Here is a 14,751-nt window from a genome sequence, read left to right as displayed (position 1 = left end):
ACGTGCCTATGGCAATCTAATAAGAGAATTTTCTCAGCTGTCTCTTCTTCCCAGGTAACTCTAGTTTGTGTCAAGTTTGACATCAAACTAACCAGGATAACACTATAGCATGAAGACCCAAGTTTGACTCTAGCACCCATGGTGGCCTACTTGTAGTTCCACTGACTGGGAGCAATAGACAGGTCCCAGTGAGAAGCCCCATCGTTATAAACAAAGCTGACCTCTGAGCCTCTGTGCATGCTCACACACAAACACCATTTAGATTATATAATCCCCAACCCTGCAAATCGATTCACAGCTTCTTCATGGCCCAGTCAATGCAAGAACCCCTCCAGCTGCATCACAACTTGCCAGTCCATTCACAAAGGGAGCCCCGCACTCACTCGTGGTCCACGACAGGCCCGCTTCCTCCACTTGCTTGTTTCTTCTGCCTCCCTCCCTTTCCATCAAGTGTGAGTTGCACTCTGGTTCCTTACCCATAGGAAATCTTCACTTTTTGTTTGGTTGGTTTTTTGAGACAGGGTTTCTCCATGTAGCAACCCCAGCTGCTCTGTAGACCAGGCTGATCCCAAACTCGCAGTGATTCTCCTGCCTTTTCTGGGATTAAAAACTTGTACCACCAAGCTCAGCTCCCTGGTAGGAAATCTTGCTGCCTTCTTTATCGTTCTTTCCAGCTCTTTCTTTTGTGTGTGTGTGTTTTGTTTTGTTTTGTTTTTTCAAGACAGGGTTTCTCTGTGTAGCCCTGGCTGTCTTGGAACTCACTCTGCAGACCAGGGTGGCCTAGAACTCACTGAGATCTGCCTGTCTCTGCCTCCCAAGTGATGGGATTAAAGGTGTGCATTTTTCCAGTTTTTGAAATGAATGGTAGGCTCATGGGCTATTCCTCATGGCTTGTGCTCTCCCTAGTTCCTTTAATCTTAGGCATTTTCTCTGTAACTTAAGAGTTTATAGAAGACCACCAAGTAACTTTTCTTGTGGCCAAAATCAACCCTGTCCTCCTTATCCAGATGGTCCTTTCTTTGGAGTTACAGTTCTTCTGGGTCCTTTCCCCCCAGCCATCACTTTCTTCTCTCTTTTCACTCCACTCTCTCCTCTTCTACCATATCATCATTTAGTAGCCATTCTTCAAAAACTCACATTCCTTAGTAGAGTCATTTTGCAAAACAGCATGGAGGCTCTTTGCAAAACTGAAAACAGGGATGAGGAGATGGCTTAATTGGAAAAGTTCTTACCAGGCAAGCACAAGGACCTGCATTCAACACCTGCCACCCAAACCCACGTAAAAATACAGAGTATGATGGCATCACATTATTTATGCACCATATGTGCATAGTACCTGTGGAGGCCAGAGAGAGTGTTATAGATGGTTGTAAGCCACCATGGAGATGTTGGGAATTGAACACAGGTCCTCTGGAAGAGCAGGCAGTGGGTTTAACCACTGAATAATCTCTCCAGCATGTCCTATAGTCACACAGACAAGAGGATCTCTGGGGTCTGCTAGCCAGTCTGACCTAACTGGCAAAGTTCAGTCCAATGAAATACCTTGTTTTATACTGATGACCATTTATGCTGGAAAGGATGTGGAGTAAGAGGAACACTCCTCCATTGCTGGTGGGAGTGCAAACTTGTACAGCAGCTTTGGAAATCAGTATGGCAGTTTCTCAGGAAATTGGGAATGGATCTGCCTCAAGACCCAGCTATACCACTCTTGGATATACACCGGAAGGGCGCTTCAGCCTACCATAAGGACACTTGCTCAACTGTGTTCATGGCAGCTTTATTCTTATTGCCAGAAACTGGAAACAACCTAGATATCCCTCAACAAAAGAATGGCTAAAGAAAATATGGTAGTCAGGTAGTTCTGGTACACACCTTTAATCCTTAGGAGGCAGAGGCAGGTAAATCTCTGAATTTGAGTTTAGCCTAGTCTACAGAGTAAGTTTCAGGACAGCCAGAGCTATACGAAGAAACCCTGTCTTGAAAAACAAAAAAACAAGCTAAAAAAAAAAAAACAAAAAAATTCTGTTTTTAGTTGGTGGTGGAGGGGCACACACCTTTAACCCAAGCACTCTGGAGGCAGAGGTTAGCCTGGTCTACAAAGTGAATTTCAAAACAGCCAGGACTGTTACACAGAAAAACCCTGCCTCAAAACCACAAACAAAACAAAAAGAAAATGTGGTACATCTACACAATGAATTATTACCCAGGTGTTAAAAAAGTGACATTATGAAATTTTCAGGCAAATGGATAGAAATAGAAAAAAATCATCCTCAGTGAGGTAGCTCAGACCCAGAAAGACAAATATGGTATGTACTGTTAAGTAAACGATAATCACGCTACAATCCACAGACCCAGAGAGGCTAAGCAACAAGGAGGGCTGAGGGCTGAGGTGGCCACACAAGGATCTCCCTGGGAAGGGGAAATCGTTGCAGGCAGATGGGGGTGGGTGAGGAGAATAGGAGAGATCAGTAGGGTGAGGATGGAGGGAGGGAGAGACTATGGGAAGAAAAACTGGGATTGGGGGGAAAACCTAGTGCAGTAGAAACTCCCTGGAATCTATGAAGGTGACCCTAGCAAGGGCTCCTAGGGATGGAGGATAAGGAGCCTGAACCAGCCGTCCTCTACAATCAGATGAGGACCCCAGTGGTGGGACTGAGACATCGACTCAGCCACAAAACCGTCAAACTATAATCTGTCCTGCCTGCAGGATGTGTTAAGGCAATGGTAATGCAGAACTTGTGGGAGTGGTCAAGCAATGACCGGTCTAATTTGAGGTCCACACCAGGAGAGGGAGACCATGACTGACATTGTCTGGATGACCAGGAACCTGAGGCTGGAGAGCCCAGAGACCTAGGGTAGAATCAAACACGATTGGAAAACAAAACAATGGAATGGCTCCTAATGATGTTCTGCTACATTCACAGCTGGGTGCCTCACCCAGTCATCATCAGAGAGGCTTCCTCTGGCAGCTGACAGCAGAGACCACAGTCTGGATAGAAAGCCCAGGTTGGAGACTCCATCAGGTCCCTTCCCTTGAAACTTGGGGAACTCCATGGAAGAGAGAGGAAGGACCGGGGAAGCCAGAGCAGTCCAGGAGGCAGCCTACAGAAACTGAAGTGCAGTCAGGGACTCCAATATGGGTCTGCACTAGGTCCTCTGCATGAATGTCACAGGTGTTGGCTTGGGATTTCTGTGGGACTCCTGACAATGGGAGTGGGGTGTCTGATGCTTCCCCTTGTTCCAGGGCCCCTTTCCTCCTACTGGGTTGCCTCTCCTAGCCTCGATGTGAGGTTTTGTGCCTGGTATTATTGTATCTTGTGCTGTGTTCAACTGATGTCCCTGGAAACCTGCTCTTTTCTGGGGGTGGGGGTGGGTTAGGAGGAGTACTGTATGAAAGAAGAATACATTTAAGAAGTGTATGAAGGCTTAAAAAAATAACAATCCAAGAGCCGGACATTGGTGGCGCACGCCTTTAATCCCAGCACTCGGGAGGCAGAGGCAGGCAGATCTCTGTGAGTTCGAGACCAGCCTGGTCTACAAAAGCTAGTTCCAGGAGAGCCTCCAAAGCCACAGAGAAACCCTATCTTGAAAAACCAAAAAAAAAAAAAAAAAAAAAAAACCAAAATAAATAAATAAATACAACTAGTAAGATTTTCCTGAATCCTATTAAGGAAAAAGCCGTCCCCCACTTCCAAAATAAAAAATGTTTTTATTATGTGTGTTTATACATGTATGTTTGTGTCTGGTATCCATGGAAACCAGGAAAGAGTGTCAAATCCCCTGGAACCAGAGTATAGATGATTGTGAACCACCATGTGGACTCTGGGAATTGAACCCCAGGCCCTCTGGAAGAGCAGCAAGTATCCTTAACTTTGGAGCCTTCTCTCCAGCCCCATTTTAATGTCTTTGTGTATTCAGTAAGGTTGCTTGCATGAGGTTATTTACTAGAATATAGGCTCTTACATTCTCTCCATCCCTTCTCCATATTGTTATATGAGGTTTGGTGGGAGGGATATAATTATTTCATTTAGAGCTGAGCACTTACTTCATTATCACTTAACTCTTAACACTCTAACCAGCTATGATCTCTATCAAATATATATACATACACACATATGAGATAAGGTTTCGTTCTGTAGCTCAAGCTAGCCAGAAACTCACTATGTAGCCAGACTGGCCTTGAATGAAAGACAATTCTGCTCTGGCCTCCAAGTGCTGGGATCACCATGATGTGCCCATACCTCGCTTCTATAGTTGTAAAAGCAAATTCTGTCATTTGTAGTATGGATGAGCTTATAAGACATTATCTTAAGTGATCCAGACAATTACTAGAAGATTTCACTTACAGAGATGGTTCAGTGGTTAAGAGCATGTACTACAGCCAGGTAGTGGTGGAGCACGTCTTTGATCCCAGCGCTTGGGAGGTAGAGGCAGGCAGATCTCTGTGAGCTCAAGGCCAGCCTTATCTACAGAATGAGTTCTAGGATAGGGCTACAAAGAGAAATCCTGTCTGAGAAAACATGTATTGCTTTTGCAGAGGACCTGTGTTCTATTCCTAGAACCTGCATCCAGTGGCCCACAGCTGCCTGGAACTCCAGCTGCTGGTGGATTTCATATCTCTGACTTCATGTACCTGCACACATGTGCACATATACCCGCACACAGACACATAACTATACATAATTTAAAACATTTAAGATCTCATTTACAGGTAGAAGCTAAAATAAAAAAATCAAACTCATCCAGAATAGGGTGATGGTGAGATGAGGCTGGGAGACAGGCATCAAGGTGCTCTGTGACATGGGAAAACAAACTTCAGTGCCAAGGGGACCTTAAACGTTCTCCCCACAAGTAGGTTACAGGTATGTCCGTTAGTGTCACAATGTGTATACACAGGGAAATTATGTTCTACTCCACAGTTACATTTTCTTCAAATGTATTCCAAAACATTCGTTTTTCATGATTCCAGTCAACAACCTCTAGAGAAAGGCTTTCCTATGATCATAAACTACTATGAACCTGCTGGGCAGTGGTGGCGCACGCCTTTAATCACAACACTTGGAGGCAGAGGCAGGTAGATCTCTGTGAGTTTCAGGCCAGCCTGGTGTACTGAGCGAGTTCCACTGAAGCTACAGAGAAACCCTTTCTCAAACAAACAAACAAGCAAACAAAAATACAAAAAACAAACAAACAAAACAACCCAGAACTACTTAAAAAGATGGAAAAAATCCTAAAATGTTGCTTTAAAATTAAAGTTCTTTTCTTTTATTTCAAACCGAGTTTGTTCATTTTATTTTTTTAAGATTTGTTTCTATTACTTTTAACTATCTGTATGTGCCTATGTGCAGGTGTGGTGTTAGCTCCACCTGGAGCTGGACTTACAGCTGGTTGTGAGCTGCCCAAAAAGGGTGCTGGGAACCAAACTCAGGTCCTCTGCAAGAGCAACATAACATATGCTCTTAACCACTGCGCCATCTCTCTAGTCCCACACCCTCCAGTTTAAGCCTGGAGTGTCACTGGAGAGACATGAAATGCCGATTATGGTAATGTGTGTATAGCAGGATCCAGGTTTTGTGGTAGGAGTTTGACAAAAGGAATAAAAATGACAAAAAAAAAAAAGATGAGCCAAGAGATCACAGAAGGGTGCTGGGTGTTGCTCAGAAGTAGAGCACTTGCTTAGCACGTGTGAGGCCCTGAGTTTACAGTCCACCACCTCTACTTTAATCCATTTCTAGCCTCACACCATGAGCCTGTGCCTATGACATCAAAACCTGAATTGGGCAAAGAGCTAAAACTCCTGCAAATGCTAACTTTGAACTTCCTCCCAGAAACTTGGGTGCAGGCTTAGTGCCTGTGGAGTAGTCACTAAGGAGCAGTTCAGAGCACTGAGTTACCTCCAGGGATCTAGGCCATCCCTGTCTTCTAGGAAGCGAACAAGGGAGAAAACAACTGTACACACCTGAAAGTCACATGATACTGATAAACTGCTTCATTATGACACTGGATTTTGATGAGGTTCAGTCCCAAAGACTGAGGTGTTCCTTTTGATCCTTGCTTGACCAAAACTTCTCTGGAAAAGAAGGAAAGAAAAAGAAAGAAAGGAGAAAAAAAGCACAAGCTAGGCATGATAATGTACAACTTAAGCAGAAGATCCCTTGAGCCCAGAAGTTCAAGGCCAGCTGGGACTACCTTAAAAATATGTACATGCATACATACATACGTATGTACACACACTCACACACACTCACACACACACACACACGCACACACACACACACACACACACACACACACACACACACAGGCACGCACGCACGCACGCCCCATATACCTCAATAACCAGCTGACCAGCCCCTATCTACTGGGAAAACACTTTTTCCCCATTTCACTTACAGATACACAAACAAGAAGTCAAGTTATACAAATGCAGCCACATCTAATTCCACAGCAAAGTCATCCAGGCTGCCCTACAAATAGTGCTACAATAGCCAAGGCCAGCTACCTAAGGACAAAGAATCTGTTCCACAGAGAAAGATGAGGGGCTGTTAATATTGCTCCTAGGTGACATCCTTATCTTCGATGTGGAAGGGAAGTGACAAGCCATGAGTCTGCTCACCGGAACAATCAACTGTTTATTTTCATAGTTAAGCCCACTACTTCTTCAGGAATCTCTTCGTCTGTGGACTCAGAACAGTATCTGTATTTCCACCCAGCAGCCAGAGTGCAGACTACAGAGGTCCCGCTTCCTCCACCATCCCTGCTTTAGAGCAGAAGGTGATCGTAACTCACTTTTCCTTTCGCTCCATGGTCAGGACTGGAAGGGGATCTGCAGCGTGCAGTGAGGTTGGAGACAGAGTGGGAGGCTGTGGCAGCCGTGGGGGATCCCGAGCAGTCAGGCCAAAGGCACTGGGAGGTTTGTCCACTCCTCTGCCTATACTGCTGGCTGCTCTTCCCAGTGGTAACAGCGATACATCAGAACTACCTCTTCCCAGCATTCTAAAATGAAAAAGAGGAAATCAGGGCTTTCCTGGTCTACACTACATATAGACCATCCCTCCAAGTGTACCAATCCTTTCATTTTTAAAAACTGGTTGTGAAACTTATTACTGAACATGATTTGATGGGAGTGCAGGGTCCACCACTTATTCAGGGGACCACTACTGGGGTCAATCTGACCTCAAAGTCATCAAGGATGAGCTGCTTCTCAACTATCATGTCTTCAAATTCATGTGTATGAACTTAATGAAGCAAGGATTTTTTTAAAGACATGGTTTCTATGTGTAGCTTTGTAGACCAGGCTGGCCTCAAACTCACAGATATCCACCTGCCTCTGCCTCCCAAGTGCTGGGATTAAAGGCGTGTACCACCACCACCAGCTAGCATGGATCTGAGATCTGTCTTCTGGTGGCCAGGGAACTTGAGCTTGGCTCTACACAGCGCCCCAATGACATGTTCCTTATTCTGCAGTTTGGTGTGGATGGACATGATGACCTGGCCAGTGTGAACCCTGGCCATGGCCCTCGAACTTCCCAAAGGCACCACACATCTGTCTGGAGCCTAGGCTGGGAACAGCACTGAGATCAGAGACATGACTAGCCTCCACAAAATTGTTCCCAAGGTCCTTTAGGCAATCATGTTGGCAACATGGTACATGCATTTCTATGGAAGTTGCTGTTTGCAACTATTGCCTAACCATTCTTTTTTTGCAGGGCCCAAAGGGGCCCAAGCACAGCCTTGGGATTCTCTTAAAATGATGACCCATTCCCTAGAGAGTCTTGGTATGCCCTCTCAGAGCTATCTTCCTAGGCAGAATCAAGGGGAATGTGACTCATTTTACCACCTGGGGACATTCTGAAGAGTCAAAAGAAGCTGTGAGGGGCGCTGGAGAGATGGCTCAGAGGTTAAGAGCACTGACTGCTCTTCCAGAGGTCTTGAGTTCAATTCCCAGCAACCACATGGTGGCTCACACAACCATCTACAATTCAATCTGGTGTATATGTAATAAATAAATAAATCTTTTAAAAAAAAAAAAGAAGCTGTGAGGTGCCTGATGGGAACTAGTCTCCTTTCCCAATGACTTCCTGGATGAACAGCCACCAACTATTCCTGGGAAACACCCACTGTGGACCATCATCTTGAAAATGCTCATCTGGATGGTAGCATGTCTATCCCAGAGCCTACACTGGAGGTTACAGGACCAAGTGACTTTACTTACCTACTCCAACCAACTGAAGCTTCTGCCAACTTGCTGTCCCCAGCTGCCAGCACCGAAGGATCAGGCAAAGAGGACCGGGGCTCTTCTCTGTCTTTGTGGATCATGTTAACAGACAAGCCTCGTCCTAGAACACCTCTACCTACAAGAGCCAAACCTCAGCTGTTACTGTGAGCTCAGCACATTGTACAGTTAGGTTTCTGAAAACAAACAATGTGGACAGAAAAACCAAGCCATACAGGTCTCCATAACACAAGAACCAAGCGGCCACACATGCCTCCACATTTCCAGTTGATTTCCACATACCTAAAGACGGCACTTCTCGTTTTGAAGGGGTCCGGAAGGCTGTGTCAAGACCCATGCCACGGAACATGGACACTAAACCCACAGACTCCTAGGGAAAGATAATTATTAAGGTTATCCTAAGAAATGGATTGGAGCCGGGTGTTGGTGGCGCATGCCTTTAATCCCAGCACTTGGGAGGCAGAGGCAGGAGGATCTCTGTGAGTTCGAGGCCAGCCTGGTCTACAAGAGCTAGTTCCAGGACAGCCTCTAAAGCCACAGAGAAACCCTGTCTCGAAAAAACCAAAAAAAAAAAAAAAAAAAAAAAAAAAAAGAAATGGATTGGAGCCCTAGAAACAATGGCTTTCTAAATAAAAAAATCTCCTTCAAATCCTATTAATGTTATAAGAATAAGAGATACCAGCCGGGCGTTGGTGGCACACGCCTTTAATCCCAGCACTCGGGAGGCAGAGGCAGGCGGATCTCTGTGAGTTCGAGACCAGCCTGGTCTACAGAGTGAGTTCCAGGACAGCCTCCAAAGCCACAGAGAAACCCTGTCTCGAAAAACAAAAAAACAAAAAAACAACAACAACAAAAAAAGAATAAGAGATACCAGCTGGTGAGGTGGCCCAGTGACTAAAGGTGACTATTGCAAATGTGAAAACATGGGTTTGATCCCTGGGACCCGCATGGTGGAAGGAGAGAACCACTCTCACAAGTTGTCCCCTGACCTCCATATACACGCTGCCATGTGTACCTGTACGCGCACACACACTGAATGCAAATAAAAAAAAACTTTTTAAAAATAGAATTCTTCATAAACTTTCTCAATACTTATTAACACTTCATAGTAGACTTTAAAGTACATGTAGCTGGGTTAAAAAACTATGAATTTAAGGGGCTGGAGAGAGGGCTATGCAGTTAGGAGCATTGGCTGCTCTTCTAGAAGATCCAGGTTCAATTTCCAGCACCCAATGTCCTCTTACGCCTCCTCTGGCACCAGGCATGCCTGTGGTGCAGAGACATACATGCAGATCAAACACCCACACACATGAAATAAAAATATGTGTAATTTTTAGAGTCTGTGAATTTAGCTAGGTTTGGCAGCACACACTTATAATCCTAGCACTCAGGAGGCAGAGGTAGGTGGATTTCTGTGAATTTCAGGCCAGCCTGGTCTACAACGAGTTCACAAAATAGCCAAGGCTACACATAGAGAAGCCTGTCTTTTTTTTTTTTTTTGGTTTTTCGAGACAGGGTTTCTCTGTGGCTTTGGAGGCTGTCCTGAAACTCACTTGGCAGTCCAGGCTGGTCTCGAACTCACAGAGATCCGCCTGCCTCTGCCTCCCGAGTGCTGGGATTAAAGGTGTGCGCCACCAACGCCCGGCGAGAAGCCTGTCTTAACAACAGCAACAAAAACAACAAAATGATGCACAGTATAATAAAATGCCACAAAGTAGTTATCTGTTCTTCAGGTTTTTAATTTTTATTTACTTATTTGAGACATGGTCACACTAAGCATCCCTTGATGATCTGGATTAAAAACATATGTCACTTAGTTACTTATTTTTTTAAATTTTATTTATTTTTATTTTATATGCATGACTGGCTTTGCCTGTATGTATGCAGTTGCACTATGTGTGTGTCTGGTGCCTGTGGAGGCCAGCAGTGGGCATCAGATCCCCATGGCTGGCACTGCAGACTGTTATGAACCAACATGTGGGGGAAAGAGCAGCAAATGCTGAGACATCTTGATGACCCTGTTTTTGTTTGGTTGGTTATTTTTGTTTTATTTTGTTTGTTTCTTTTTGTTTTTTTTCAAGACAGGGTTTCTTTGAAGCCTATCCTGGAACACACTCTGTAGACCACACTGACCTCGAACTCACAGAGATTGGCCTGCTCTGCCTTCTAAGTGCTATGATTAAAGGTGTGTGCCACCACCGACCAGCTTGGTTGATTTTATAATTAAACTTAATTTTTATTTTATTTATTTATTTTTTTTGGTTTTTCAAGACAGGGTTTCTCTGTGTTGTTTTGGAGCCTGTCCTGGAACTCACTCGGTAGACCAGGCTGGTCTCGAACTCACAGTGATCCGCCTGTCTCTGCCTCCCGAGTGCTGGGATTAAAGGCGTGCGCCACCAACGCCCGGCTAAACTTAATTTTAAAAATTAAAAATATTTTCTTTCTTTGTGCACTAGTGTGACTATGGGCATATGTGGGTACCATGTTTCAAAAGATATCAGAAGTTCAGGGTTTTGATTTTTGCTTTTGTTTTGTTTCACAGGCTGGTCTCAAACTTGCTATATAGTCAGAGATAAATCCTGAACTTCTGGCCCTCCTTTCTCTGCCTCCACAGTGCTGGGATCACAGACCTGCACATCCACACCTGGTTTACGTGGGTGCCGGGAATCAAACCCTTGGTGCCAGGCACACTAGGACAACACGAACTGAGCTGCATGCTTAGTCCGGTTTGGGTTTTCCTTCTCTTAAAGGAGATCCACTGAAACCTGCTGCTGCACTGCTGTGGTAGTCCTCAAAGCTTGCTGCACACCAGTCAGAGCTGCTAGTGGAGTAACAGCCACATCCAAACCAAAGCACTCCATTTGACTAAACACACAATACTGCTGTCAGCTTTCCTATAAAACCTGGTACCTAGCCGGGCGGTGGTGGCGCACGCCTTTAATCCCAGCACTCGGGAGGCAGAGGCAGGCGGATCTTTGTGCATTCGGGGCCAGGCTGGACCGATAGCCTCCGAAACAATACAGAGAAACCCTGTCTCGTAAAAACCAAAGAAAAAAAGAAAACCTGGTACCTAACCCTCCAACTCTTCTTGGGGTAATGCCAAATCCATTATCTATATGGTTCTTTACCCCAGACATATTAATTATAGAACAATTCTGTCCTTAAAGTCTCCATGTAACTGGGAGATTAAGCTTGTCCACACTACAGCAGCAGCCCTGAAGATCCTCTCGATCCTCAAAGAAGGTCTGGTAAGGGAGTTTTGAAAGGAACAAATTGAACAATTATTACCCCAGAAGTAAGAGTTGTGACTAATACAGAGCTAATCAGAGTATCACATACGAAAGGATGAAAATCTGAAGAAATGACAGGGTAGAGGACTGGACTAGAAACCAACCCAAGGCATCTATCTAGTGTTTATCTTCAGGCACTTTCTCTAGGACTTGAAGCGCGTGACCACTAGATGCAACCAACTACTTGTCAAAAACAAACAAAATACAAAAATAACAGACCTCGATTTTATAGAAAGCCCTCTAAACTGGTCTTACCTTTTGTACTGGCTGGACTTGTGGGCTGGGTTCCTCTGGCTTTCTAAACACAAGGCCTCTGCCTGCAGGTCCTGCCCTACCCCAGGCTGAGTCCACAGGTCTAGGAGTTTGTGGCCAACAGCCTGGCATCCGAACGCACTGAGACGGATGGACAGGGCTGGGCCCCCTGAACAATGGCCGGACAGGATCCATCGAGAGACTGTAGAATTCACTGTCGATTCTGTTCTGATTAGTTACCTGCCAGCATTTTCAAAGGATTAAAGATATACCATTTACTGTAAATAGAACCTTTTGGGATGAGAGTTGAGAGATTAATCTATGGGTGTAAAAAGTCATTAGGAGTCAGTTTAGGCCAGGTGGTGGCGGCCCACACCTTTAATCCCACTACTTGGAAGCCAGAGGCAGGCGGATCTCTGAGAGTTCGAGGCCAGCCTGGTATACACAGTGAGTTCCAGGACAGCCAGGGCTACAAAGCAGAAACTCTGCTTCAAAAAAAAAATTCTTTAGAGGCAGGGTCTTGCTATGTAGTCGTACCTTGAACTCTTGATAATACTCCTGTCTCAAGCTCCCAAGTGCTGGGATAACAGGCTTGTGCCACCCACACCTGTCTTATTTCTAAGAACAGGGCTTGCTGTGTAGCTCAGGCAGGCCTTGAACTTGCAATCTTCCTGTGTGTTAGCATTACAGGAATAGGCTCCCATGTCCCATTAAGGCTCCTATTTCAGCTCAGAACATCCTAAGCACCTCCCACTAACTAAGCACTCCCTGGAGTTCTCTACCTAAACAGCCTCTCTGGAAACCATCAACTAAACCCCTATTGTAGACGGGAACAATGTTTTATGTATGTGGATGATTTTGGTTGTAGTTAACACCGCCATACCACAAAATTATTGTCAACAAACACGTTATGTTTTTTGCTTTATTTTCTATCAGTCCATATCATCCTACATGCACCCCCAATCTATAATTGCATTCTACTCTACTCTCTTGGGTTTAGTTGCTTTTCTGAACCTTTATCCCATTTTTTTCAAGCATCAGGACTGAGGTCTCCAGGGAACAAAACCTTCCTGCTTTGAGCCTACACTACCTGCTGGCTCTCACAGGTTCCATTTAATGCCTTCCCTCCCCAGCTAACTAGGGGGGAGCCCCTGGGCCTATCTCCAATCTATCAAGCCTCTTCAAAATCATTTTACAGTTTACAGACTTCAAGACTCACTCTGTAAGGGTTTCTTTCACTGTCCTGACCTGTTCCTGGCCCTTCAAGAACCTTTTTTCTTTCTTCTTTTATTTCCCCTCTTGTCCTGGAGATCCAAGCCTAGGCCTTACGCACGTTGAACATGCATTAGACCATGGAGCTACACTCCAATCTTAGGAATGTCTTACTGAGCTTTTGAAAGCCTGTCTGCACTCTTGGCTACAGAGAAAGTAGTTGGCCACGCGACTCCTCAGTGCTGGTCCGGACGGAAGCAGCTCTGGGGCTTCCCAAATCGTCTGAATTGAAGTACTATCTCTTTTATTATAAAAGCTACTAAGGCTTTCTGTTCTCAGTGACTGCAACAGTTCTACCCCGATTGCTAAACCTGCTCCTCAGCGGCTCACACCTTTCTCCACCCCACCCTGGCCTTACCCAGAAGTCAGTGGTCTAACTGGTTCACCCGAAGCGATGCTGTAATGCAGACCTCGGGGCCCCTGTTTACCCTTCTATGACCACATTCACAGATTTGGACCCTCCTCCACAAGGCCCTTCCTTCAACGGGGTTTCCACATCCGCAAGGGTGGTAGACCAGGCCTATCTTCTTCTGCTTCTCCACGTGTGCCCTCTGGGCTGGGGCACTAGGCCTCAGGCCTAACCTGAGGCCAGGTCCTTCAAAGCGAATCCCACCCAGGGTCCGAAATAGCAAAATACCTTGTGACCAACTGGACTGCGGCCAGCCGAGCCTCGGCTAGATTTCTTTCTAGGTCTTGTGCCACTGAACCCCAAGCGAGTGCCCTTCCTCCTCGAGCCACTTATTTCCACTCCTGTTCCAGGCCCTGCGTTCCTCTCGCACACTCGGCCTGGAATAACGAATTCCAGTCCACCCTGCCCCCGCCCACACCGCCTCGTGCTTATGGGGGAGGGGCGTGGGGTAGGCAATAACCAAGAGGAGGGCCCTGGCTGAGAGCTTCCCGGTCACCACCAGGAGCTTGGGCAGAAGCCTATCAAGTCCACACCGGAGCGCCCCTGACCCTCCTGGCCGTCCCCATCTGACTCTCGTCCCCTCACCTGGCCTCGAGTCCCCAGGGCCCTGAAGCACCCAGCCTCGGGAGAACACGAGCCTTACCACCCCGCCCGCCACTTAACATGAGCCACGTGCCCCAAGTCCTGATTTCCGGGGCTCCTTGGTCCCGACGCTCAGCCCATTGGCCAGACAACATGCCGCTCATAAAGCTTCGCCGCCCCATTGGCTCGCTCTCTCAGGGAGCTTAGCTGTGTGGAAGTTGAGCGGCGCTAGAAGTTATGGGGGTCATTTTAAAGTGTGTGGGTGGCGTGGGTGGCTCTGAACCCCTTTCGATGGACTGCTCCGGTAAACAAGTTTAGCTAACATGTTCATGCTGACAGCGACCCGCACTGTCCTCCCAGCACAGGTTGATACAGGGCTGCTAACTCAGTGGTAGAGCATTTCCCCTGTCTAGAACTGAGGGGCGCACCAAAGCCACCACAGTTGGGGTGGGGGAGAATAAGAAGTTGTTCTCCAACACTGATAAAAGTCTCAGCTCCCTATCCTGTTTGGAACACTCACCAAAGCTTTCGTGAAAGATTCATTCACTGTGTATTGAAACAGTCTCTTAGGGAAAGGATTCGGGGTCTTTCAGATGAAGTGTGATAACACTAGTTCTTTGAACCTACCTGATTGTAACCTGACACAAGCAGCTTTCGTTACAAAAGTTGTAGATTGGGTTCCTTAGCATTTTGGTGTTGAACCAAGAGTA

The 14,751-nt window shown here is 46.0% G+C and overlaps 1 protein-coding gene across 3 annotated transcripts in view; it reads right to left on the bottom strand.

Moving 5' to 3' along the window:
- Piwil2 (piwi like RNA-mediated gene silencing 2) overlaps nucleotides 1–14,127 on the bottom strand; it is a 56,802-nt gene extending 42,675 nt beyond the window's left edge. Inside the window, exons 1-6 of one of the 3 annotated variants that reach the window (XM_040734889.1) lie at nucleotides 14,045–14,127; nucleotides 11,782–12,018; nucleotides 8,519–8,606; nucleotides 8,216–8,354; nucleotides 6,790–6,996; nucleotides 5,960–6,070 (exon numbers count right to left, since the gene is read on the bottom strand). In XM_040734889.1, the coding sequence (XP_040590823.1) occupies nucleotides 5,960–6,070; nucleotides 6,790–6,996; nucleotides 8,216–8,354; nucleotides 8,519–8,606; nucleotides 11,782–11,973 (737 nt within the window). In that variant the 5' untranslated portion in view covers nucleotides 11,974–12,018; nucleotides 14,045–14,127. Of the gene's footprint in view, nucleotides 1–5,959; nucleotides 6,071–6,789; nucleotides 6,997–8,215; nucleotides 8,355–8,518; nucleotides 8,607–11,781; nucleotides 12,019–13,687; nucleotides 13,862–14,044 lie in introns of those variants that run through there. The other 2 variants (XM_040734926.1, XM_040734970.1) reach the window with 2 other exon arrangements.
- Nucleotides 14,128–14,751: the final 624 nt, after the last annotated feature.

This window comes from Mesocricetus auratus, unplaced genomic scaffold (genome assembly GCF_017639785.1).
Source record: "Mesocricetus auratus isolate SY011 unplaced genomic scaffold, BCM_Maur_2.0 Super-Scaffold_2245, whole genome shotgun sequence".
Lineage (NCBI taxonomy): Eukaryota > Metazoa > Chordata > Mammalia > Rodentia > Cricetidae > Mesocricetus > Mesocricetus auratus.
Note: the sequence above shows the minus strand (reverse complement) of the source record. Positions and strands in the feature narration are given on the sequence as shown.